This window comes from Pelophylax lessonae (assembly GCF_965119305.1).
Source record: "Pelophylax lessonae genome assembly, chromosome: 11".
NCBI lineage: Eukaryota > Metazoa > Chordata > Amphibia > Anura > Ranidae > Pelophylax > Pelophylax lessonae.
Window position 1 is genome coordinate 84,160,637 of NC_138778.1, and position 27,041 is coordinate 84,187,677.

The 27,041-nt window shown below is 45.2% G+C and overlaps 1 protein-coding gene across 2 annotated transcripts in view; it reads left to right on the top strand.

The window, feature by feature from the left end:
• The window catches only part of LOC309566226 (tubulin gamma-1 chain), a 515,319-nt gene that overhangs the window by 171,707 nt on the left and 316,571 nt on the right, over positions 1-27,041 (top strand). For both annotated transcript variants that reach the window (XM_082271329.1, XM_082271328.1), the window contains exon 3: positions 21,111-21,278. In XM_082271329.1, coding sequence (XP_082127455.1) covers positions 21,111-21,278 — 168 coding nt within the window. The remainder of the gene's footprint in view (positions 1-21,110; positions 21,279-27,041) is intronic.

The following is a 27,041-nucleotide window of genomic DNA, read 5'->3' on the forward strand; positions in this document are numbered from 1 at the left end:
ATAGCTCATCTTAAGCTTTGGTAAAGTCTAACCATCATGCGTCATAGAACAAATCAGCCGGTTCAGGTAAATTAAAAAGCACCTATGACTGCAGTGCCTGTACATCACTCCAGGAATCCCAGAAGCCTAAACATCCACCGCCCCGGATACCAAGTCTAGCCAAGAGGACCATATTTTATCAAACTTTTTTGGACAACCTCGAGCCAGGTAGGTAAGTTTATACAGAGGGAGAACATTATTAACCAATTCTACCCAAGTCCTGACCGTAGGCGGTTTGCTCTTTTTCCATCGTAGAGCAATCAGTTTTTTTTTGTATAGAAAAAAAGAATACATAGCAAAGTTCTAAAGTTCTCTGAGACTGCCAAAGTCCCTCCTCTGCCAGATTACCCAGAAGGCATCTGTCTGGAGAGCAGATGTTCGGAAGTACAAATTTTTTTTCCATAAAAGTACACACCTTTTTCTAAAAAAGTTAAACCACCGGGCACGACTAGACCATGTGAAACACCCCCCCCCCCCCTAATCACCCGACAACGTTGGCACAACGGAGATGGAAGCCTCCCCATCACATACAATCTATGTGGAGTGTAGTAAATTCTATGCAGATAATTCAATTGAATTACTCTATCCCCCGCTGCTATAAGCCCATGAAATTGGGAACAGAGAAGGTCATCCCAGTCCACTTCCTCTAACTGTGGTAGGTCTGCACTCCCATTTCACTTGTATTGACGCTAATTTCTCCCCACCATCCATAAGGATTAACGCATAATATGGAGAGATAAGTTTAGAGTGATCTGCGTCCAGTAGTTCCCTCTCCAACCGAGTCGGAGCCAGGTGCACCCCCCCCCCCCCGAAGTCCACACTGCGCTGCTACCGCATGTCTGAGATGTTGATATAAGAACCAACATGTGGAGGGAACCCCCAGCCCTGCCCATAGCTCAGCAAAGGACTTGAACTCCTAACTGATGAGCGTATTTTCAGATCAAAACCTGCCCACCACCTAGGGTTCTCTAACTTGTAGAGTTCCCGCAACCCCGGGTTATACCATAATGGAGCATTAGGGGACATGGTAAAGGAGGAACCCCCCCATCTTTTTATTACAAATGTGAGTGATCTTGTAAGACAGTTTGACAATCTCCGCCCCTCCCTTCGGATAAGGCCCGTTCCTGTACAGCGAATTCAGCAGTGCCTCATATGAGCCCATCACCGCCGCTGATGTGGTAACCGCTGCATTCGGCAGATCAGGGAAAAAACAGGCATGCACATGAGTCAGTTGAGCAGCCAAATAGTAGGCCTTGAGATCCGGAGCCGCCAGACCCCCAGCTTGAGCAGGGAGTTTTAGCGTGCCAAAGGAGATCCTAGCCGGTTTTGGCCCCCCAAATAAAGGATATAAGCAGGGATTCAATGTTGACAAATACAGTAAACCCCCCTCCATTGCGGGGGTTACGTTCCGGACCCAGCCGCGAAAAGTGAAATTCCGCGAAATAGAAAAACCCTATTAAAATGCATTGTAGGCATGTTTATTTTACTGTCACTGTACGTGTAGAAGCATTTTAAGGTCTTTAAACACACTTTTAAAACAATAGAAACTCATTTAAACACATAAAAGATACTAAGAGACAAAGCAAGAGCTGTGTAAAACACAAAAATATTTTATTTTTAATGATTTATATAGTAAAATAACATTACAAAAAAAACGCGAATTACCAAGACCGCAAAAACTGAACCGCGATGGAGGGGGGGATTACTGTAATCTTTTGGGCAAATACACTGGAGCCTGCCAGAACAGATATAGGAAACGAGGCAAGTATATAATTTTAAAAATATTAATTTTACCCATCAGATTAAGTGGCAGCTTGACCCAAGTGGACAGAGTTTGTTTCAATCGATGTATCATCAGGGCAATATTATCAACATAAAGTTTGACAGGTTGTTGAATGACCACTCCCAAATATTTAAATTTAGTCACCACCTGGATTGTATGTGGAAGTACCAGGTCAGGGGCCCTAAGTGGATCAAAGGGGAAGGCCACAGACTTGTCCCAATTAACCCTAAACCCGGAGAACCTCCCGAAGGACTCTATCACTTCCAAAGGCGCGTCCAGCGATTCCCGGTGGTCCGCCAAATACAGGAGCATATAGGGACGTTTTCTCCTCCAAGTCTCCCACCCGACAGCCCTGAATCCTGTCATCACCTCTGATCAGTGTAGCCAATGGTTCCATTGCCAAAGCAAACAACAGGGGGGACAAAGGACACCCCTGTCGGGTGCCCGGCAAATGGGAAACTAATCCGTGACCTTATTGTTGACCCGAAGAAGAGCCACAGGGGAATCATAGAGCAATTTGACCCAACGGATACATTTCGGTCCGAATCCCATCCTACCCAGCACCGCGAACAAATAAGGCCACTCAACCGAATCAAACGCCTTATGAGCGTCCAGTAACACCAGGAGTCTAGTGTCTGGGCCATCAAACGGCCGTAGAGCGTCCTGGAATAAATCTGGTTTGATAAGAGTGGATGATCTTAGAAATAACAGCATTTACTCTACAGGACAAAACCTTTGCCAGAATTTTAACATCAACATTGATTAAGGAGATAGGCCTGTATGATTCGCAGTAGGCAGGATCCTTATTTGGTTTGGGAATCAAAACTATTAAAGCCTCTCTCAGGGAGTCTGGGAGCACCCCGCTATCAAAGGCCTCAGTATACAATGCGAAAAAGCTCTGTATCACTCAATCGGAAAGCCATCCAACCCTGGCGTCTTATTGGCTGCAAATGAGGAAATAGCAGCCGCTATCTCCTCCCCGCTAATGGGTGCCTCAAGAGGCAAGCCATCAGCCGGCTCAAGTTCCACCACTGGGATACTATGTAGGTAGGAGTCCAATTCGGACTGGGAGTAAGAGACTCTGGATGTGTATAAAGACCTGAAAAACCCCACAAACGCCTTAGCAATCTGCCCCTTTAGTACACAAACTCAATTGATCGTCATATACACTGGAGATGATTGTATGTGTGTGGGTGGTTCCTGCGCTATCAAGGGGGGTGGTTTTGATCCCTTCCGACTGCTGCACCGCTTGACTGGTACCAGAGCCCAGTTAGTAAAAGCTAGGTATGGGGGTGTGTGGCGCGCTTTCAGAAGTGTAAAATTAAATAAATAATTATTTACTGTGATGAAATATGTGATAAATAAATATTGTGTTGTATTCTCTCAATTCCTTATTCTCGTGATTTTCAAAAATATAGAAAACCAACTAAAAATGAAGTACAATCAATCATCAAGGTGTTAAAATCAAATATTCTCAACTATAAGGTACTTCAATCCAATAAATAATTTCATAATTCAATAAATTCTTTAAATCAAACTGGGTGTTATCAATCTTCAAAAATGTTCAAAGAAAGAATAAAGTCAAAAATGCAGTCTTCAAATAAGTGCTCGTGTTTTTTTTCTTTCCACTTTAATTATAAACAAATTTCTCTTATGTGTCTTCAACTTATATCCTAAAGTGCTTCTGTGCAATAAGGGTGCTGTGCCTCGATCCTCCACCAGGTGTCACCTCTAGGTGTACAATTATTGAATTATGAAATTATTTATTGGATTGAAGTACCTTATAGTTGAGAATATTTGATTTTAACACCTTGATGATTGATTGTACTTCATTTTTAGTTGGTTTTATATATTTTTGAAAATCACGAGAATAAGGAATTGAGAGAATACAACACAATATTTATTTATCACATATTTAATCACAGTAAATAATTATTTATTTAATTTTACACTTCTGAAAGCGCGCCACACACCCCCATACCTAGATACACTGGAGATGGCCGTGACCGGATTCTCAGAGCGAGAGAGATATGCCAATATTCTACTATTTCTATCACCATACTCAAACACTCTTTGCCTCCGGTAGAGCAATTTATTCTGAGTTTTCTCCAATAGGACAAGATCCGGCTGCCTAGCGGTGTCCCTCCATAAGGAGTAATTGGAAGAGGAAGGATTTTTAATATACTCCAATTCCGCTGCAGTCGCCTCCGACTGCAGAGACTCTATCCTCCACGCTTCATCCTCCCGGAGTTGTTTAATCACACCTGCCACCGCACCCTTCATGGTAGCTTTAAAAGCATCCCACACCATGGCCCCTGAGGCCGTGTCCTGATTGACCCGCCAAAAATGGGCCATCTCCTTTGCCGTAATATTAAAGAAAATTTCCTCAGACAACCATAAGGGGCTAAGCCGCCACAATTTATACCCAATCGAGGAGGAGAGACTAATTTTGATCAGCAAGGGAGAGTTATCCGATATGGCTCTGGGCAAGTAGGAGACAGACAGCAGCCGTGGCAGCAGATTTTGGGAGGTGAGACAGAGATCAATCCGTGAAAGTGTTTTATGGGAGGCAGAATAACAAGAGAACTCTCTACTATTCGAGTTCCTTCACCTCCAGCAATCCACCAGCTGATATTTATCCACTGAGGCCGCTAGAGAGGACAAGGCGAGACATCCCCAGGACATCTGTCCAAATCGGGTGACATCACCAAGTTAAAATCACCCGCTATCAGTAGAGGGCCCTCTGCCACCTGCAGAAGTTGAGCCATCACCTTATCCCAAAAGGCCAGGGTGAACGGAGGAGGTATATAAAGAGACAGAAAGGTGTAAACCATATTATCAGTTTGCAACAAAACTATGACATAGCGCCCATAAACTTCAGTAACCACCTGTTTCACCGAGCATTTAAGGGAGCGCGTGATCAATATAGACACACCCCTGGCATAATTGGAAAACATGGAGTGAAAGCCATGTGCTACAAACGCTCTCTTCAGGGCCAAGACCCTGGATCCAGTCAAGTGTGTCTCTTGCAGGAAAATCACTTGGGGCTTATACTTTTGTAAGTAATTAAACACCAGGGCTCTTTTAACTTTATCGTTGAGGCCTCTAACATTCCAGGACAGTACAGTTAAAGTGTCCACAGTCATGACAGTAGGGGTAGTACCTTAACTCGGATGAGCCATCCCACAGTCCGTCCAGTGGGAGGCATGAAGGCTATTGTAAACGTAGACAGCACCATGAGGTAGACAGAAACAGTAATAAAAGATTGTGAAGAGTGTAACACAGTCACCAACTGAAAAACAACCCCCCCCCCCCACCCTGCTTGCAGCCCCAACTTGCCCGGGCTTGAACCCCAAACTGAACCAAGTAAGTAGTGGAAAGAGAGAAACTGGCATCAGGGGAGATCCTAGAGGGCCACCAGCTCCTGATGCATCTTTACTGTAAGGTGGTGAGTCTGGGGGGTCTCTCTCTCCCTCTGCTGGGGGTCTCCAGTGTACGCTGCCTGTCCTCTTGGGGACGCTGTAGTGCGGTAGGATGTTTTAAAAATAAATAAATACATTTTTTTTTTTCAAATTTTTGGCTGATGGGTTCCCCTGGTGCAACATGAACGCTGCAGAACATTTGTCCCCACCTGACACCCTCTCGGAGGCCGCAGGGCCCTCCGGATCCCAGCTGTCAATAGATGCACTTTTAGCGGTCCTGGAATCATTTGTGTCCCAGGTGGAGGTGGCCTTTAAAGGGCGCAGTGCTAAAAAAAACACCCTCCGCCTACCCCTGCCGCATCTGATGTCTCAGATTCTGAGTCTGTCTGGCCTACTACCTCGGGCCCTGTCTCCTCTGATAGTGAGGATGATATTTCTACCTCCACTGCCGAGCAGGACAAGGCGTTGGTGGACGCACTGGTTGTATCTGTGCATGAGACCCTAAAAATGGTGGATGAAGCTGCGACAGAGGCGCAGGTTACGTTTTGCACGCCCCTGTCTTCATCAAATCTTGACAGCCCAATTTGGCAGTTTCCATCATCATTGAATTTTATTTTACTCAGATATTTAAATTTCTCAATACACCACTGATTAACTAACAAAGCCCATTATTATTTTATATTATTACACATTATTCTTTTTTATAATGGTGTGTGTGTGTGTGTGTATACATACAGACAGTATACCACTGTGGATACCATTGTCGCAGACCTGTGGGTTCAATCAGAAGTTTCAAAAGGGATACAAAATAGTGTTTAAAACTCTACTCTTCACTGCTTTCTTCTCTAATCAACCAAAAACTGCCCGAAGACAGATTTGCAAAATGCATTGAACCTCTTGTCCCAGGGATTGGTTAACAAGACCGGTTCAAAGGTTTCTATTCTAACCTCTTCATGGTATCAAAGACAAATGGGGGTTTTCAGTCTATTCTGGACCCAAAATACCTCTTTAACCACTTGCCGACTGCTCACTAGAGCACTACTGCGGCAAAGTGGCTCGATAACGTCTGACGACGTAGACCTACGTCGCCAGACATTCCCCTTTCTCGGCGGCGTGCACGCTGCACCGGAGGCTCTCTCCCGCTGTATTCAGTCACAGCGGGAGTCGGGCCAGGGGAGGTGCAGCGGCGATCGCCGCCGCTCTTCCCCGATCGTCGGGGAATCGAGTGTGGAGATCCGCCCGCTTGTGTAAACAAAGCGGGCGGATCTCCTAAGTGACAGGCAGGGTCAGATTGCAGGGTTCAGCATAGCTGAACCTGCGATCTGTCCTTGTGTCACACAGTCACCTCCCCCCACACATGTCAGTAAGCACCAGGCAAACATTAACCCATCCCTCTCCAATAAAATTAACCCCTTCCCTGCCAGTGTCATTTTTACAGTAACAGTGCATATATATAGCACTGATTACTGCAGTAATGTCACTGGTACCCCCAAAAGTATCAAAAATGTCAGTCAAGGGTCTGATCTGTCCGCCGCAATGTCGCAGTCCCGCAAAAAAAAAAAATCGCAGATCGCCACCATTACTCGTTAAAAAAAAAAAAAACACCAAAAATGACAGAAATCTTTCCCTTAGTTAGTAAACGCAATAACTTTTGCACAAACCAATCAAAATACGCTTTTACCAAACATAGGTAGTAGAAAACAAATTGGCCAAAAATTTAAAAAAAAATTGATTTTTACATTTTGGGGGGGGGGGGGGATTTCATATAAAAAAAAATGTGAAAAATATTGTTGTTTTTTCAAAATTTACAATTTTTTTGGTTATAGCGCAAAAAGTAAAAATCGCACAGGTGATCAAATACCACCAAAAGAAAGCTCTGTTTGTGGGGAAAAAAGCGCGTAAATTTTGTTTGGGTATGGCTTTACACGACCGCTCAATTGTCAGTTAAAGTCGCACAGTGCCGAATCGCAAAAAGTGGCCCAGACGTAAGACAGCAAAATCCTCCGGTGGTAAAGTGGTTAAATACCTTCAAATTACAAAATTTTACACAAAATCCGCAAGGTTTGTTATTGCCTCTCTGAGACAAGGGGAACATCTGGCATCCTTTCTGCGTATCCCTATCCACTTCAACAGCGTTATCTGCACTTTGCAGTGACAGGCAATCAATTCCAATTTGTGAGTGTACAGCTTGTATAACAGTGTAAATTTGCTGTCCCCTCAAAATAACTCAACACACAGCCATTCATGTCTAAACCGCTGGCAACAAAAGTGAAAATGTCAAAATTGGGCCCAATTAGCCATTTTCCCTTCATGGTATCATGTGACTCGTTATTGTTATAAGGTCTCAGGTGTGAATGGGGAGCAAGTGTGTTCAATTTGGTGTTATCACTCAGTCTCTCATACTGGTCACTGGTTCAACATGGCACCTCATGGCAAAAAAACTCTGAGGATCCGAAAAAAAGAATTGGTGCTCTACATAAAGATGACCTAGGCTATAAGAAGATTGCCAAGACCGCGTCCAGTTGAAGTCGGAAATGACGAAACGCGTTGGAGCGTGACCAGACGACGCATCCGGCAATACGTGCTACGGCGGAGGTACATCCCGGAACTAACTGCGCTGGCGTGGAGCCGGCTCAGGGTGTGCAGCGGCTGTTTTCTCCTTGACTTCTGTTGATGATGTGCCTGCTTTCTGCTACCAAATGTGAGTGCAATTGATTTATCTTTTCCTAATAAAAGCGTGTTTAAGACATATTACACTATTGGAGGTGTTTTATTCTTGCATGTTATACAGTATATGAGGATTGCATTGAGAGGAGTGGGTCACGATTTTGCAGCAGAGTGGACCATATTTGACCTTTATGCTTCCTGCTGGCCCAGTGCAAACCCCTGCGTTTTTGCTCATCTGTGAGAACATTTGAGCAACAGCATCTGGTGAGTTGCCACTTCTCCTGACCCTATCTTTGGCACTTAGTGGTGGTAAAGAGGTGAACCCGATAGACTTCACGAGCTGACAGCTGTCTTATTGGACATTTTTTATGATATTTATTTAAAAGGACTTTGTGATGTCTAAAGTGGAATTTGAGTGACTTTTTTAGATGATTGCACTTTACCTATGTGTCGCATGAAGTCCTGTTGAGCCAATGTCACATTGACTCTTGTGCTACTATTCTTTATTTTATGGTAGTGGGATTGTCATGGTCTAGGGCTGCATGATCACTGCCGGCACTGGGGAGCTACAGTTCATTGAGGGAACCATGAATGTCAACATGTACTGTGACATACTGAAGCAGAGCATGATCACCTACCTTCAGAGACTGGGCTGCAGGGCAGTATTCCAACATAACCACCCCAAACACACCTCCAAGACGACCAGTGCCTTGCTAAAGAAGCTGAGGGAAAAGGTGATGGGACTGGCCAAACATGTTTCCAGACCTAAACCATATTGAGCATCTGTGGGGCATCCTCAAATGGAAGGTGGAGGAGCACAAGGTCTCTTAACATCCACCAGCTCTGTGATGCCATCATGAAGGAGTGGAAGAGGACTCCAGTGGCAACCTGTGAAGCTCTGGTAAACTCCATGCCAAGAGGGTTAAGGCGGTAATGGAAAATAATAGTGGCCAGACAAAATATTGACACTTTGGGCCCAATTTGGACATTTCCACTTAGGGATTTATTCACTTTTGTTGCCAACGGATTAGACACTAATGGCTGTGTTGTTTATTTTGAGGGGACAGCAAATTTACACTGTTATACAAGCTGTACATGCACTACTTGTAGCTAAGTGTAATTTCTTCAGTGTTGTCACATGAAAACCATGTAAAAAAATATTTACAAAAATGTGAGGGATGTACTCGCCTGTTGTGAGATATTGTGTGTGTGTGTGGATATATGTATGTATGTACAGGTCCTTCTCAAAAAATTAGCATATTGTGATAAAGTTCATTATTTTCTGTAATGTACTGATAAACATTAGACTTTAATATATTTTAGATTCATTACACACAACTGAAGTAGTGCAAGCCTTTTATTGTTTTAATATTGATGATTTTGGCATACAGCTCATGAAAAACCAAAATTCCTATCTCAAAATTAGCATATCATGAAAAGCTTCTATAAACGAGCTATTAACCTAATCATCTGAATCAACTAAGTAACTCTAAACACCTGCAAAAGATTCCTGAGGCTTTTAAAAACTCCCAGCCTGGTTCATTACTCAAAACCACAATCATGGGTAAGACTGCCGACCTGACTGCTGTCCAGAAGGCCATCATTGACACCCTCAAGCAAGAGGGTAAGACACAGAAAGAAATTTCTGAACGAATAGGCTGTTCCCAGAGTGCTGTATCAAGGCACCTCAGTGGGAAGTCTGTGGGAAGGAAAAAGTGTGGCAGAAAATGCTGCACAACGAGAAGAGGTGACCGGACCCTGAGGAAGATTGTGGAGAAGGACCGATTCCAGACCTTGGGGGACCTGCGGAAGCAGTGGACTGAGTCTGGAGTAGAAACATCTAGAGGCACCGTGTGCAGGAAATGGGCTACAGGTGCCGCATTCCCCAGGTCAAGCCACTTTTGAACCAGAAACAGCGGCAGAAGCGCCTGACCTGGGCTACAGAGAAGCAGCACTGGACTGTTGCTCAGTGGTCCAAAGTACTTTTTTGGATGAAAGTAAATTTTGCATGTCATTCGGAAATCAAGGTGCCAGAGTTTGGAGGAAGACTGGGGAGAGGGAAATGCCAAAATGCCTGAAGTCCAGTGTACCCACAGTCAGTAATGGTCTGGGGTGCCATGTCAGCTGCTGGTGTTGGTCCACTGTGTTTTATCAAGGGCAGGGTCAATGCAGCTAGCTATCAGGAGATTTTGGAGCACTTCATGCTTCCATCTGCTGAAAAGCTTTATGGAGATGAAGATTTCATTTTTCAGCACAACCTGGCACCTGCTCACAGTGCCAAAACCACTGTTAAATGGTTTATTGACCATGGTATTACTGTGCTCAATTGGCCTGCCAACTCTCCTGACCTGAACCCCATAGAGAATCTGTGTGATGTTGTGAAGAGAAAGTTGAGAGACGCAAGACCCAACACTCTGGATGAGCTAAGGCCGCTATCGAAGCATCCTGGGCATCCATAACACCTCAGCAGTGCCACAGGCTGATTGCCTCCATGCCACGCTGCATTGAAGCAGTCATTTTTGGGCCTGGGGGGAGGTGCAAGCATTGACAGGGATCCCTAGGACTAAGATGACCTTGAGGTTAGCAGCTTATGAATATCTCATTCCTACATTGAGGATTCCTCCTGGGGAGCTACCGCGATCTGCCACATATGGGGAACTGCGTGCTAAGTGTTCGGACAAGCCTTCCTTTTTTTGGGCCCAACTGCATCACTACCACATTAAATACCCTGATCCAACAATTGAAGTACCCTCGGAAGTATGGGACTATATGCTCAATGGATATCATAAGTCGAAGGGTCTTTCGTGGTTCTATCATACACTGCAGAACCAATTTAGAAATAGCAAGTCGGCCTCCGTGGCAGCCTGGGAGGCAGATTTGGGGGAGGAGTTTTCAGAGCGGGACTGGGAGGTGGCTGTCCGCGCTGGCTATTCCTATTCCCACTGCACTACTCACTGGGAGGTGGCCCTAAAAATTCTCCAACGCAGCTATTTAACTCCTGTGAGACTGAGGAAAATGTTTAAAGATATTGCCCCTACCTGCTGGAGAGGATGCGGGGAATCGGGAACGCTGTTTCATCTTTTGTGGCAGTGTAAAAGACTCAAGAGCTACTGGGCGGCTGTGTTCGCTCTACTCCAGTCATTGACCGGGGAACCGATTCTGATGTCCCCAGCTCTGGCCCTCTTGAACCTGGGGATCCAAAAGATTCCTCCCCTCCACCGAACATTAGCTGCCCATGTCCTGACAGCAGCGAGACTGACAATTACAGCAGCTTGGAGGTCTGACGCTGCTCTTACGACATTGGAGGTTATCAACAGGGTACGTTCTCAACACTCTTATGAGAAATTTTTTGCTAATATGCATGGTCGAAGTTTGCAGTTTGAACAGGTATGGAGTCGTTGGTCACTGAAATACCCGGGGTAGGGCTAGTCCTGCACCGGGGAATTTCGCCACGCTTATTTCTATTTGATTCTGAATGTTGACTAGTTACTGTATCTGAGGCTAAGGTTAATGACTGTCCAGTTGATAGTCTGGTATACCAATATGTTGCTTACTCAGTTGCACAAGGGTTGAAGAGTATTTGGCGGTGTAAGTGCCCACCACCTTGGACTCTCATTAGAGAATAGGGGGGGCCCCGGGGGTCAGTGCCCGGACCTTGTGGGGTGTAGCGGGGGGCCGAGCTGGACCACAGTATTGTTCCCGTCAGGGGTGGCCGGGCTTGGCCTTCCTGCTGGGCCCCTGAGGGAGTTTCGGGTCTGGGGCTGGTCTGGGGGGTGTATTGCGACAACACCGACTGTTGGTGGAGCCAAGTGTGCAATGTTAATCGTGATTGTTACTTTCTTCAACCAGTGTACCTGTATATGATGTAATTGTTATTTGTTCTTTTTGGAAAAACCTAATAAAAACTATTGGAAAAGAAGCAGTCATTTTTGCAAAAGGATTCCCGACCAAGTATTGAGTGCATAACTGAACATAATTATTTGAAGGTTGACTTTTTTTGTATTAAAAACACTTTTTTTTTTTTTTTTATTGGTCGGATGAAATATGCTAATTTTTTGAGATGGGAATTTTGGTTTTTCATGAGCTGTATGCCAAATTCATCAATATTAAAAACAATAAAAGGCTTGCACTACTTCAGTTGTGTGTAATGAATCTAAAATATATGAAAGTCTAATGTTTATCAGTACATTACAGAAAATAATGAACTTTATCACAATATGCTAATTTTTTTAGAAGGACCTGTGTGTATATGTGTGTGTGTGTGTGTGTGTGTGTGTGTGTGTGTGTGTGTATATATATATATATATATATATATATTTATATATACAGAGATGTATAGTAACTAAGTAGAACTACTGTACTTAAGTACCGAAAGGTGGTATCTGTACTTTCCTAGAGTCTAATTTTCTCTGTCGCTCATTGACTTCACAAGAACTGGGTTATGTTGTCTCCGCAGGAGTAGGACTAGGCAGAAAGAAAAAACGTTCTGGCTCCACCCTAGGGGCAGTCCCAGAGGGTATATCCTCCCTCTCTGCTACAAGGAATGAGTTTTTTTCTGTCTAGTCAGGAGTAAGGACACTATCAAGGGTCAGGTCTCAGCATTAGCTATCTTCTTTCAGAAGCCTTTGGCTACTCATTCCTTGGTGCGGAATTTCATCCAGGGGGTGCGACATCTGGCTCCGCCAGTGCGCGCGCCGTTACCACCCTGGGATCTTAATTTAGTATTGTCGGTTCTTCAGAAACCTCCCTTTGAAGATATTAGGGAGATTCCTCTACCTACGTTGTCCCAGAAGGTGGCCTTCTTGGTGGCTATCACTTCTGCACGCAGGGTGTCAGAACTGGCCGCATTATCTTGTCGTTCCCCATATCTGGTGGTTCATAGAGATAAGGTGGTTCTTCGTCCGAATCCAGCCTTTCTACCAAAAGTGGTTTCAGAATTTCATCTGAATGAAGAAATTGTATTACCTTCCCTGTGTCCTAAGCCCAGTCATCCTCGGGAGTTTGCTTTGCACTCCTTGGATGTGGTCCGGGCGATCAGGGTATACTTGAAAACGACAGACTCGTTTCGCAAGACGGATTCACTTTTTGTGATCCCGGATGGACCCAAAAAGGGGTTGCCTGCATCTGCCGCGACTATTTCCAAATGGATCAGACAGATGGTGGTACAGGCTTATTCTATTAAGGGTCGGGAGCCCCCGTTCCCTGTTAAGGCGCACTCCACTCGGGCACTTAGTGCGTCATGGGCCTTTCGCCATCAGGCGTCAGTGGTCCAGGTGTGCAAGGCGGCTACCTGGTCGTTGGTGCATACCTTTACAAAACATTATAAAGTTGATGTAATGGCATTGTCTGATGCCTCGTTTGGCCGCAAGGTTTTGCAGGCCGCAATTTGAGGAGACCAGTGGTCTACCTCGAGGGTTTTTTTCCGTTGTAAATTTTTATTTGAGTCTCATTCTTTGTTTATAATGATCCTTTAAAACTTCTAGTTGGCACTGATTTTGATTTCTGTCAATCCCACCCCTCATTTGTGGCACTGCTTCTGGATGTCCCAGTTCTTGTGAATCAAGAAGACTACGTCTGTCAATGAGCGACAGAGAAAATCGGATTTTTGTAAGATCTTACCGTAAAATCCTTTTCTCTTAGCTCATTGACAGACGTAGTACCCGCCCCTCTATCATTGAGTTGGGTTGGGTTAAATTCTCTGTTGCTGCTTTGTGACAGAACTGATTCCTTGTAGCAGAGAGAGGGAGGATATACCCTCTGGGACTGCCCCTAGGGTGGAGCCAGAACGTTTTTTCTTTCTGCCTAGTCCTACTCCTGCGGAGACAACATAACCCAGTTCTTGTGAATCAAGAAGACTACGTCTGTCAATGAGCTAAGAGAAAAGGATTTTACGGTAAGATCTTACAAAAATCCGATTTTTTTTCTCCTACTTCCACTTTTACTTCACTACATTTTTTCGATGATTTCAATACTTCTACTCCGATATTTTATTTTATTTTTTTTTGTGCTGCATAGTTATTTATTACTATTATAAAAATTACCACTGCCAGAACAGTAGATGGCAGGTTTCATGAAGCTCAAAACATGTGTATTAGCGCATACGAAAATAAATGCTACTGTATGTATAAATAAAAGCTGCATTTGAAATAATAAAAAACAATATGATGTTCAAACTTTTGACTTCTTTCTTTAATAACTACATAACACAGTACTTGTACTTTTACTTTCAGTACTTGAGTAGCAATTTTTTTTTTCAAAACTACCGGTACTTTTACTTTCAGTACTTGGGTAGCAATTTTTTTGAAAAAACGACTTGCAATACTTTAAGTACAAAAAATGTTGAATACTTTAGTACTTCTACTCAAGTCATTTTTTGATCGAGCACTTCCACTTCTACTCCAGTCAGTTTTTGATCGAGCCCTTGTACTTTTACTCAAGTATGGGTTTCGAGTACTTTATACAACTCTGTATGTATGTGTGTGTGTGTATATGTATATGTGTATATATATATATATATATATATATATATATATATATATATATATATATATTATTCATATAAGGCAGCGCTAACAGGTAAACATATATACAGTGCTAAAAGTACATATATAAAAAAAATCCATATAACTATGATCAAAATATTAACCACCCCCCGTCCGCGCTACAGCCTATATACGGCTGCAGCGCGGACTCGAATTTTCGGGAGGCCGTTTTTAAACGGCCTCCCAGTGACACGCCCCCAGCGCGCTCCCGCGAGCGCGCTGCGGGGAAAATCTGTGTCGGCCGTGTCCCTTGGACACGGCCGATCACAGATCGTGGTGAATGGCCAATCACAGCGGCCATTCACCACGTGATCTGGCCGTCCAATGAGCGATGATCTCATATGTAAACATATGAGATCCTCTCTCATCGCCGGCGCTCCTTCCTCACACGGAGCCTGCAGTGTGAGGAAGGAGGGGGAGCCTCACAGCGCCGGGGACACAGGAGAATGTAATCAGGGCACCGATCACCAGTGCCCTGATTACACAAGGTAAAAAACACACACACAGTGCCCCCCATCAGTGCCCACAGTGCCCGCCATCAGTGCCCCCCATCAATGCCCACAATCAGTGCCCATAGTGCTGCTAGTCAGTGCCCATCAGTGCCTGCTCATCTAGGCACTGATGAGCACTGACTGGCAGCACTATGGGCACTGAGTGTGGGCACTGATGGTGCTGCCCATCAGTGCCACCCGTCAGTGTCCAGTGCCATCCGCCAGTGCCCATCAGTGTCGCCTATCAGTGCCCATCAGTGCCGCCTCTCAGTGCCACCTGTCAGTGCCCAGCAGTGCCACCTCTCAGTGCCCAGCAGTGCCACCTCTCAGTGCCCAGCAGTGCCGCCTATCAGTGCCCAGCAGTGCCGCCTATCAGTGCTCATCAGTGCCGCCTATCAGTGCTCATCAGTGCGGCATATTAGTACCTCCTCATCAGTGCCCATAAGTGCCACCTCATCAGTGCCCATAAGTGCCACCTCATCAGTGCCCATAAGTGCCACCTCATCAGTGCCCATCAGTGCAGCCTATCAGTGCCCATCAGTGCCGCCTCATCAGCGCACATCAGTGAAGGAGAACAATTTATTTTCAAAATTTACTCGCAGAAAATAAGAAAAACTCTTTTTTTTCAAAATTTTTTGTCTTTATTCTTTTTTTTTTGTAAAAAATAAAAAACCCAGAGATGATTAAATACCACCAAAAGAAAGCTCTATTTGTGTGAAAAAAATGATAAAAATTTCAAATGGGTACAGTGTAGCATGACCGCGCAATTGTCATTCAAAGTGTGACAGCGCTAAAAGCTGAAAATTGGCCTGGATGGGAAGGGTGTTTAAGTGCACAGAAGGCAAGTGGTTAAAATACTAAAATTCATATAAGATAAAGTGCATTCGTGATCACGAAGTACAGAAATCAATACATATTAAAGTGCTGAAATATGTTACATCATGTGTCCATGGTGCAACCATATACAAGGTGCAAAATATATAATAAGGTGCAGTCCAAAAAAAGGTTTCTTCCAAAGAAACTAAAGTGCTGGAAAGGTGCTCAGATCCATATAAGTGTCCAAGTGCTCTTCAGGAAAAAAACCCCTATGGGGATGCACTCACCAAATTCAGGATATAAATGAGCCTTAAGCAGATATATCCCTTGGCCGGATGGATGGATTAAATGCAACCTCTTAAGCAAATATGATATCCCTTGCCCGGATGGATGGATTAAATGCAACCTCTTAGAAATGGCTCCTTTAACCACTTTACCACCGGAGGATTTTGCTGTCTTACGTCCAGGCCACTTTTTGCGATTCGGCGCTGTGCGACTTTAACTGACAATTTCGCGGTCGTGCGACGCCGTACCCAAACTAAATTTACGTCCTTTTTTTACCACAAATAGAGCTTTCTTTTTGGTGGTATTTGATCACCTGTGCGATTTTTACTTTTTGCGCTATAAACAAAAAAATGCTTTTATTTTGAAAAAATAACAATATTTTTAACATTTTTTTTTATATGAAATTCCCCCCCCAAAAAATGTAAAAATCTAATTTTTTTTAAATTTTTGGCCAATTTGTTTTCTGCTACCTATGTTTGGTAAAAAAAATCACAATAAGCATATTTTGATTGGTTTGCGCAAAAGTTATTGTTTGGTGTTTTTTTTTTTTTTTAACGAGTAATGGCGGCGATCTGCATTTTTTTTTTTTTTTTTTTGCGGGACTGCGACATTGCGGCGGACAGATCGGACCCTTGACTGACATTTTTGACACTTTTGAGGGTACCAGTGACATTACTGCAGTAATCAGTGCTATATATATGCACTGTTACTGTAAAAATGACACTGGCAGGGAAGGGGTTAATTTTATTGGAGAGGGAGGGGTTAATGCATGCCTGGTGCTTACTAACGTGTGGGGGGGGGAGGTGACTGAGTGAGCCAGGGACAGATCGGATGTTCAGCTATGCTGAACACTCCGATCTGTCACTTAGGAGATCCGCCCCCTCTGTTAACACATCTCCAAACTAGATTCCCCGACAACGCATCTCTAAACTGACTCACCATTCGACTGGACAGACCTTGACCAACCCCAAAGATATTGCGGACGCCTTCAGTCAATACTATGGCTCCCTTTATAATTTGAAAGACGATATGTCCACTCCCCAACCGTCCCCGGAGGACATAGATAATTTTCTAGCGTCAGTCTCCCTGCCCAAACTGACTCCATCAGCATTGTCAGACTTGAACCTCCCTATCTCTGCGGCGGAAATCTCCACCGCAATACTATCACTACCCTTAAAAAAAGCTCCTGGCCCTGATGGATTTTCATCAGAATACTATAGACAATTTGTACAGATTTTGGCCCCAAGGCTTCAGGATGTGTTCCACAGGGCTGCCTCGTCTGCCTCCTTTCCTCCAGAAATGTTGGAGGCTACTGTTATAACGCTTCCTAAACCGGGGAAACCCCCGGACTGTGCGAAGAATTTCAGACCCATATCATTATTGAACGTGGATCTGAAGGTCTATGCCAAAATTTTGGCTAACCGGCTAGCTAAGTTCCTACCTGACCTTATTAACCAAGACCAGGTGGGTTTTATACTGGGCCGTCAGGCTACTGACGCTACAAGGCGCCTCCTGAATCTCATCCACCATGCCGAATCCACAAATACGCCCACAGTGTTCCTGTCCCTTGACGCCGAAAAGGCCTTTGACAGGATTCACTGGGGATATCTACATAAAGTTTTGCAACGTTTCGGCATGGGGGGTGAGATTTTGGACGCGATTATGGCTTTATATACTCAACCTTCGGCCTATGTCTACACAGAGGGTATGTTCTCTACGAAATTTGATATCACAAATGGGACCAGGCAAGGGTGTCCACTTTCCCCATTGGTCTTCGTTCTCCTGATCGAGCCTCTGGCGGAAAGGATTAGAAACCACCCGGGTATCAGGGGTCTAGACATCCACGGTTTTCCAAATAAGATTTCATTGTTCGCGGACGATGTTATCCTATCCATGACAGCCCCAAAAACCTCCCTTGCTGCAGCTCAGGAAGTTCTTCAGGAATTTCACTCCATCTCATACTACAAAATCAATGACACTAAGTCACACATGCTAGGGGTGGGAATAGATGACGACACACACACTGAGATTGAACAGTTAGTACCCTTCCAGTGGAGTCAGGGTTCTATTGATTACTTGGGCATCAAGCTGACAAGTAATACGAAGGATTTATTTAAGTATAACTTCAACCCATTTATGGACACCTTGACAGGTGACATCGACAGATATGGTAAACATTTCCTTTCATGGTCGGGCAGGAATGCGGCATTTAAAATGTTAACATTCCCGAAGCTCCTGTACCTTTTCAGGGCGCTTCCCATTAAGATTCCCCAAGCATTCTACCGCAAAGTGCAGTCCGTGGTCTCTGGGTTCCTGTGGGTCGGTAAAAAACCCCGCTGCTCTCATAAGCTTTTGATCAGACATCCCCTGGTGGGAGGCATGGGGGTTCCAGATATGAAGGACTATCATATGGCAGCTATCCTCACACAATCTCTACATTGGTTAAAACCAGATCAGGCTCCCGGCTGGACCAGGTTAGAAAAGTCGGCGGTGCCACAGGGGTCCTTGGCGGACTTGATGCTCAGCATCCCTCTATCTAAACGTGCATTTTCTGTGGTACTCCCGACTATAAGTGCCACAATACAAGCCTGGCAGTATTTTTTTACCCATAATAACTCGGTAGGCCGCAGAGTGGATATCCCTGTCCCTCTGACGGCCCTCTCCTTCCTTTCCCCAAACCTGAAAGTAAACCACTGGCCATCTTTTGGCATACATACAATCCAAGACTTTAAAAATAATCAGGGTAGCTCCTCCTTTGCCACCAGGTGTGTGAGGTTCCCCTTGTTTGCCGGGGAGTTTCTCACGTTCTGTAGGGTGACTCAATTGATATCTAGCCTAGAAGCGACTAGTATCTCCATGCCAGCACAGGTTCACTCCCTATGTTTTGGATCCAGCAAACAGCTCAAAGGCATAGGCACATTCTACACAGCTCTACAGGATAAAGGGTCATTTATCAAACACACCCATCATCTCAAATGGGAAAGCGAACTTAACCAGGAATTCACCACTAAGCAATGGCTAAACTCCTATAAGCTTACTCGAACACATACCAGATGCTCCAACTTCAGGGAAGGGCTTCAAAAACTACATCTCAGGTGGTACAAAACACCATACACTATTGCCAAGTATTCCCCAGAGACATCTAATTTATGTTGGAGAGGGTGCGGTCAGGTGGGCACCCTAATACATGTGATGTGGTCCTGTATCTCTCTGAGAAGTTTCTGGACCTCTGTATCAAAACTTATTGCTTCCATTACGGGAATCTTAAACAGAGTGACGGTTGAACAGGCCATCTTAGGTATTAATGTAGACAGGTATCCCCCCCAATTTAGGACTGTCGTCCAAAACATTCTTTTTGCTGCTAGATTGTCCATAGCACGCAAGTGGAAATGTGTAGATGTTCCCTCTCAGAGGGAGGTCATTCAACTTGTAGGAGAATCTTGTATCTACGAAAAAACCCTAGCCCTAACTGAACTTAAGGTAAAACAATTTCAGGCCAAATGGTCGATCTGGAATGATTATTTTCCCAAACATAGTTCAAGTTGAGCCCAATTATCTGTGGGTGATGGATTCGGGGGGGCCGGGGCGGAGGGTAGCTAGACCTGAACTGGGGGGTGGCAGCATGTTCCCTGGATGGGGCACCCTCCTAGAAATGTAAAATTTCCATTTACTAAATCAATGTAGAAATGGGTCATAAGCCCCTCCGCCTACTCCCCGCCCGATCAGGTCATTGTAGAAACATGTATTAAGATATTGGCTAACGAGGTTTGTTCACTAATTTACTGCCGATGAATGTATCCAGTGGGAGGCTGTGGGCTTTACCCGTATGGTTATTAGATGGCACCATATCTTACTTGTTTGTTCAAAACATTGTATTTTCCTCTCTATTGTTTGCGTAGTTGTGATATGTACAAATGCTTTGCTACTTCGTACTTGTATGTATTTTGTGTTTTTTTTTCTTTCTTATTTTCTGAAAACCAAATAAAAAGAATTAAAAAAAAAAAAAAAAAAAAATTTATGTCACACGGTATTTGTGCAGTGGTCTTTCAAATGCAATTTTATAGGAAGAAATTCACTTTCATTAATTAAAAAAAATATTGAAAGATTACACGAGTAAATCGCTACCGAACATCATGCTTTAAAATTGTGAATCATGGAATGGCGACAAATTTCGACCTCCAACTATCCCCCCCACCCCCAATCCCTCCTCTCCGCTTAAAAGCATACAAAACTCCAAGTTTGGCTGTTTTTGAATGCTGTCTTTTTTTTTTTTTTTTTAATCTGGCGCATTTAAAGCTCCAGTGCCCAGAAGTGATGTCATGACATCGCTTCTGGATTTTACAGGAGAAACAGGTGAGCCGCCGAAGTGGGGAATGTCCCCTCCCGTTCCTTGTAATGACAGCTGAGCAGCTGCTCAGCCGCATTGGTTGTCATTACAAGAAAGCTGACTGTCGTCTGTGAAAAACTGTACCGTGGTGATGCCTCAAGCTGCAGGCATCACCCCGATACAACCCTCTAAAGCCGAGGCCGCATATTGCACTAAGGGGTTAAGCTGTCTTTTCAAAATACAGAGGCATCAATACTAGTATCACTCAAAGTTTCTGATAAACACCAGTTTCATATTATAACTTGGACAACACCCCATTCCTTCTTGTACATTTATTTTAGTATTTCTAACACCAGGAGTTCCTTACAACTGACTGATCCTAATTCATGGGGTTTTTGGTCATTTGCCCAAATTGTGTGTCCTCTACGAATACTTGATATGACAAATTATTCTCTCTGTTAAGATAACTATCTAAAATTATTTTTTGTTTTGTACTTACAATTAATATGTACCCCTCCTGGTTCATTATTTAATTTATTCTAATTTTGTGAAATTAACAATACATGTCTATTGCTATGTGTTTGATGTTTCATATTATGCTTGTCGTCTTTAACTTTCAATACACACCTTATGGAAAAAAAGAGAGAACATAGAGCCAATGAAACCGCCTTCCTTAGGAAAGCAAATAGAGCTAATGTTTGTATTTTTACAACTAAGATTGGCTTTAATTCATTTTAGGCTGATGACGAGCATTACATCCCCCGAGCTGTACTTCTGGATCTAGAACCCCGAGTTATTCACTCTATTTTAAACTCTCCTTATGCCAACCTCTACAATCCTGAGAACATTTACTTGTCTGAACATGGAGGGGGAGCTGGAAACAACTGGGCCAGCGGCTTCTCACAGGTAAGCAGTAATTACATGTGGCTTTTTTTTTTTCCTGTTCCTGAATACTTATTTCTACCTTTGCCAGATGGTGAGAGCGAAGCTGTGCACCCTGGGCTAAAGTGTATCTTAACCTAATTACTAAACTCTCATATACATTTCAACTTCATTTTTTTTTTTTTTTTTTTTAATCTGCAACTTTCACGGTAAAAAAAAAAAAAAAAAAACTGATGATCCTTTTCATGAAGTTGCTTGGTATGGCCCTTTGTTATGCAGTGGCAACTTCCATTTTTGAGACAATGCAACATGTAAACAGGTAAAGATTCCAAACGGTTATGCTGACACCGTCTACCTTTGTCACGTACCTGATCCGAAGCCGGAGTGTAGAGAGGGCTCCCCCTTGCGGCTAGGTGCAGGAAGTGGGACAGGGAGTGCTGAGCCCGAAGTTGCACGGGTTGCCGGTTGGGATGACCAGATGGAAGCAGGAACAAGCTTGTTGTGAAGTTCCAAGCAGGTCCGGAACACTTTGGCAAGCCAGGCAGTAGCAGGATGCAAACAGGAACAGACTGGGAGTATGCTGTAGAGAAGTCAAGAGCCAAGCCGAGGTCAAGTATAGGAGCAGACAACAGGAAACCAGGAGTAAGCCAAGGGGTCAGGAGCCAGGAGAAACAACGTCAGACAGTCCGGGTCGGCAACAGGGAATCGCGATCAGCAGGTTACAAGGCACAGGGAACACGGGAGGCTGTTGATCATCCAGCAACTTGTTGTTGAGATTGCTGGCTTTAAATAGGCCGTTTAGCGCCAAGCGCCATTACGCACTTGCGTATGCGCGTGCGCATTGGCGCACGCACATTTCGGACTGCGTTCGCCCGTGATTGGGCGAGCATGCGTGTTAGCGCCAATGCGCGAATTCGCTGATTAGCAATGACATTGGTAGTGCCCTGACAACCTTGCTCACCAACAGGAAAGCCCAAAGCAAAGATGTGCAATGGACACTGGAGAAAATGCATGTAGACAAGAAGTAGCTGAAAGGGGCTGCATGAGATAGCCGCACCGAGACTTAGGAACATGAAAATAGTTTCTTAATTGTACAGTTTCAGGGAACAGCAAAAATATTGCTGGAGAAAAAGCACACAGTGTACACACCGCTCCAAGTAACTCGTAGCTGCATCCACATATGCTAGGAATCACCTGGGTGCCAGCCCTGTCCACAGCCATGATCATTTAAGACAGAAAGCTGTCAGGTGAAACTCTATAGAAGACACAGATCTCTTATAATTAAAGTGATTGTACATGTGACACAACCTATCCAGTTTAAAATAAAAATTAAAGGCAAAATATTTGTGTATAGATACTTAAAAAAATAAATCTTTGTATACGCTTTTTTGTTAGTGATGACATTCCTTCTGTTCTCAGCTGCATTAGAGCTTGGGATAAAGAGCAGCACACTAGTGAAAGGCTGTGCAGCGGGGTGGGGGTGTCAGGACAGGTCTGATCATAAAGGAGAGCAGGCTGCGTGCAGTCGCCCAAGATGGATAGGCTCTGGTAGCAATAGCAGGCAAATATTCCTGCTTTAGAGAGCGAGGTTTGGAAAGACTGCTTCGAGAACAACTCCTAGACTACTGACAGCCTCTAGAGACAAGCTTATGCAAACCAAATTTCCCCATAGAGTATACTTCATGCCACAGAGATTGTACAGAATCGATCCACAATGATCCCCTGTATGTACTAGATGCTATACGGCTGAGGGTATCCATATGTTTTGGACATGCCCACAGGTAGCACAGTTTTGGACAACGGTTCTTGATCTCCTCAACTCCCGTCTACAGCTCTTTCTCCCATGTACACCTGAATTGGCACTAATGGGTATCAATGATGATGCGCAAAGACCTAGATCTACCAAGCTGTTGATATCCTATTTGCTTTATTACGGTAAAAGGAAATATTCTTTTTAAGTGGGTTTCCCCCTCCCACGACATCCTCCTAGGAATTGGTTATTAACGGGATCTGCCAATGTACAAATTGACATACCTCAACAGGAATTACCCTAAAAATGTGAAAAAATTTGGCCACCATGGCTGGATAGCTTAGCCCTGTCCCAAGGGGACAGTCTTACTATTACCTCTCTTCGAACTGGTGTTTATTTACTGTGTCCTTCTTTTATTAGGCAATGTGTTGACATGTTCAGTTTGTTGCTGTTCCTATTCGAATGTGCACTCTGTATATCTGCTGTTTGTGTCCTACGTTTTTTTTTTCACTAAAGAGTAGTTCTGTTTGTTAAAAAAAAAAGAGCAGGCTGAGTTCCCAGCCTAGCTGAGGAACTGACCATGGTGTGTTCTCCTCTGTAGTGTGGGCTGTTTTTGGTAAGCGGAGGGAATGGCAGGAACACCAGGGATTTCACGCAAAGGAAAACAATACAAAGAATAGAATACCTTTTCATACAAGTACATGGTACAGGAGGCACATCAGGAATATGAAATGCTGGGTTTGCATATTCATTAACTCGTAGGGTCAATGATCATAAAATCGTAGCATGAACATATATAATTAGAATATTCAAAATACCACTGAATAAAAAACACTCATGAAAAAACAAAAACATGAAAAAATTTGAATATGTAGGAGGGGTGTGGTGACCGAGGATGGGCACATTCTGAAGAGGGGTTCTGTCTGGAGTGGTGCCCACCATGTTCCTGGTATGGTGAGTAGCTGTGTCCCCCCCAGCCCCCGGAGGGTTTTGGGGTAGACATGGGCCCCTCCTTGGGATGGTCGGACCCCCTGGGTTCCCCTCCTTCCTGTCAGGCACCCCCCTTTCATCCGACCCCATCTTACCCCCCCCTCCACTTATGCTGGGGCTGTTTGGGTGGTCTGGTCCACCTCCTGGAGTGGTGGGTCGGGCACTATACTAGGGATGGGGCCTGGTTATACCTGGTGCGGGCTCTTGCCAGGGCCCCATCCGGCCTGGGTCTGTCCCTGAGGCCTAGGGACCCTCCGGGGTCCCTGTAAGCCTTGTGAGGTCACCATTTTGTTGTAGCCTGAAATAGAAATGCTCGGCGGCCATGTTTGAGTAGTCTGGCGGCCATTTTGTGGTGGTTTGCCCTTGAAAATAGTGGCGGCCATGACAGTGGAGCCCTGTGGGTGGCGATTTCATTGGTGGGAGACCCTCCTCATCCCCTGGTGTTGACTCCTGGATCCCTTTTACTTCCTGATCTCTGTGTGTGCAGTACATATTATCCTATTTGCCTGTTTCTGCTGGGTGGGAAGTCTGGTGGGGTTCTCTCCCTCTGCTGAGGATCGCTTGGTGCTCTGTGCCTGGCGACTAGGTGGTGCTGCCAGCGCGGTGGGGGTGTCCCTTGCAGTGTTTTACACCTGTTTTGTGGGGTTCCCCTGGAGTCTTTTAAAGCACATCTCCCCACCTGATCCCCTGTCTGAGGCTTCGGTGCCCTCCGTGTCCCAACCATCCATCCATGCACTGACAGCGGTCCTGGAGTCCTTGGTGTCCCGGGTGGATTTGACTTTTGCATGATGGGCTATCAAAAAGCGCCCTCCGCCTTCCCCTACCTCATCTGATTCAGATCCTAAACCTGATTTGGCCGCCGTGGACGTGGGTCACCCTGCTGGGTCTGCAACCACACTCCTGGAATCCTCTGATAGTGAGGATGATTCCTCCACGTTTGCACCCGTGCACTAAAAGGCTCTGGTGGAAGCACTGATTGTATCTGTGCGTGAGACCTTGGAGATGGAGGATGCAGCTGTGACAGAGGCGCAGGTTCCCTTTGGCACTTACAAGCCATCCAGAGCAGCAAAAGTGTTTCTTTTCCCTGCCTATTTTGACAGAATTGTCACTAAAGAGTGGGGACAACCAAAGCATCCCCGATGGGTCCCTAAGCGCTTTACTAGGCGTTAACCCTATGAGGAGTCCCTTTTTAAGACCGGTGGTGGATACTCCGGTTTCCAGATTAAACAAGGCAACCATGATTCCGGTTGAAGAGTCCCGGCCCTTAAGGATCCGGCTGACAGGAAGCCGAAGGGTGTGGCCCGCAATATGTACACTCTAGTTGGTTCGGCACTGAGGCCGGTATTCACCATTGCCCCGGTGTCGCAAACTCTGACCGAGTGGGCTAAGCTTTTACACCGTGACCTGGAGGGAGAACAGCTCCCCCCTGCCTTTGCTGAGCTGGTGGACCTCTTTGGATGCGGCTCCCCTAGTGGCTCGGCTTTCTGTTTTGGCAGTGGTCCTTTTGGCTCAAATGCTGGTCTGCAGACCGGACTTCTAACGGGGGAGGAGCCTGCACGTCGTCATGTCGATTCCCGGAGACCACAGGCACCGTTTGATGCTATGATAAGTCCGCACTGCTGAAGTGCTTTGAAATGTAAGTGCGATTTCACCGTTTATAATTTAATAAATAGCCTTAAAATCAGAGAGCACTAGAACTTGCTTTCTCTATCGCTCATTGACAGACGTAGTCCTCGGTGATTCAACACCCTCGGGTTATGCTGCCCTCTACAGGAGTAGGACTAGACAGGAAAGAAAACGTTCTGGCCACACCCTAGGGGCAGTCCCAGAGGGTATATCCTCTCACTTCCTGCTCTAGCAAATCAGTTTTTTTCTGTCTAGTTAGGAGTAAGGACCTAGATACCTTGCTGGGATCTTCGGTCCTGGCAGGATTTTTTTCTTAGAAAAGATTTTTTAGACAGCTTTTTTTCTCCAGTGTTCCTGTGAGATCTTCAAGCAAGTACGCTGAAACTGGGCGACGGGCTGGATGTTGAGATCCAGTGGTCACCCCAGTTCAGCCTACGAGCGCGTGCAGGCCATAGCTCCGCGCTGGGTCGGCCGCGACATAGTCCCACTGGACGGGGACTGACCCTGCGAGTTAAACGTCTTGCTGAAACGCCAAAGACCATGAGTCACGGCGTCCGTATTGGTCGACAGCCCTCCTACCTCGGTGGAGAGGGGTACTGTCAGGAGTTGGCGCCCGCCTGGTTTCGGTATGGTGAGTAGTATGTTCCCCCTTTCCCCCTGACGGGTCTTGTGGTGAACGCGGGCCCCTCTCTGTAATGGTAAGGATGGGTTCCCCTCTATCCTATAACATGTCACAGATCCCCCTAATTGAGTGTGATTTTTGTGTACAAGAAGCCAGGAGGCTTGGTTTGGGAGCTGACAATCTAATTGTAAAAATGTGAAAATGATTGTAGTCAGTGGCAGTACTAGAACTTTACTGTGATAGTATAAGGTATCCTACCTGTCAGAAGCCACAGGGCGATGTCTATACATGTATACTGCATTCCAGATCATTCCTCCAGCTAAACAGATGCCTCCCGACGGCCACGGACCGCATACGGCCCGCCAGGGTCCGGTACCGCTGACCACCATGAGGGTGAAGGGTTGTGAGGCCGAGATCCTTCTGCAGACATGCCGCTATTCTGTGCAGGCCGCCGCCATTGTCTGGTAGATCGCACGAGGCCGCCATTTTGGTGTAGCCTCGTGTCTCCAGCATGGGGGTGGCCATGTTTGAGGTGACTCAAACACCTCATGGAGCCAGGGGGAGGCGCCGGCAGGCGTGTTAAGGGGCGGAGCCGCCTCCTTTACCCAGGAAAAAGGGCCAAAGACTTCCTGTCTGTAACAAGACAAGCACTGAGCAAGCTGATGAAAACTTCTGTGCATCAGGGATGAGCCTTGGGGTCTCTCTCTCTCTCGGGTCCAAAAAGGCAGTCGCTGTTGCGACTGGGGGACACAAAAAAAAAAAGTTTTTTACTTTGTCATTTTTTGTCGCTGGCAAGTGT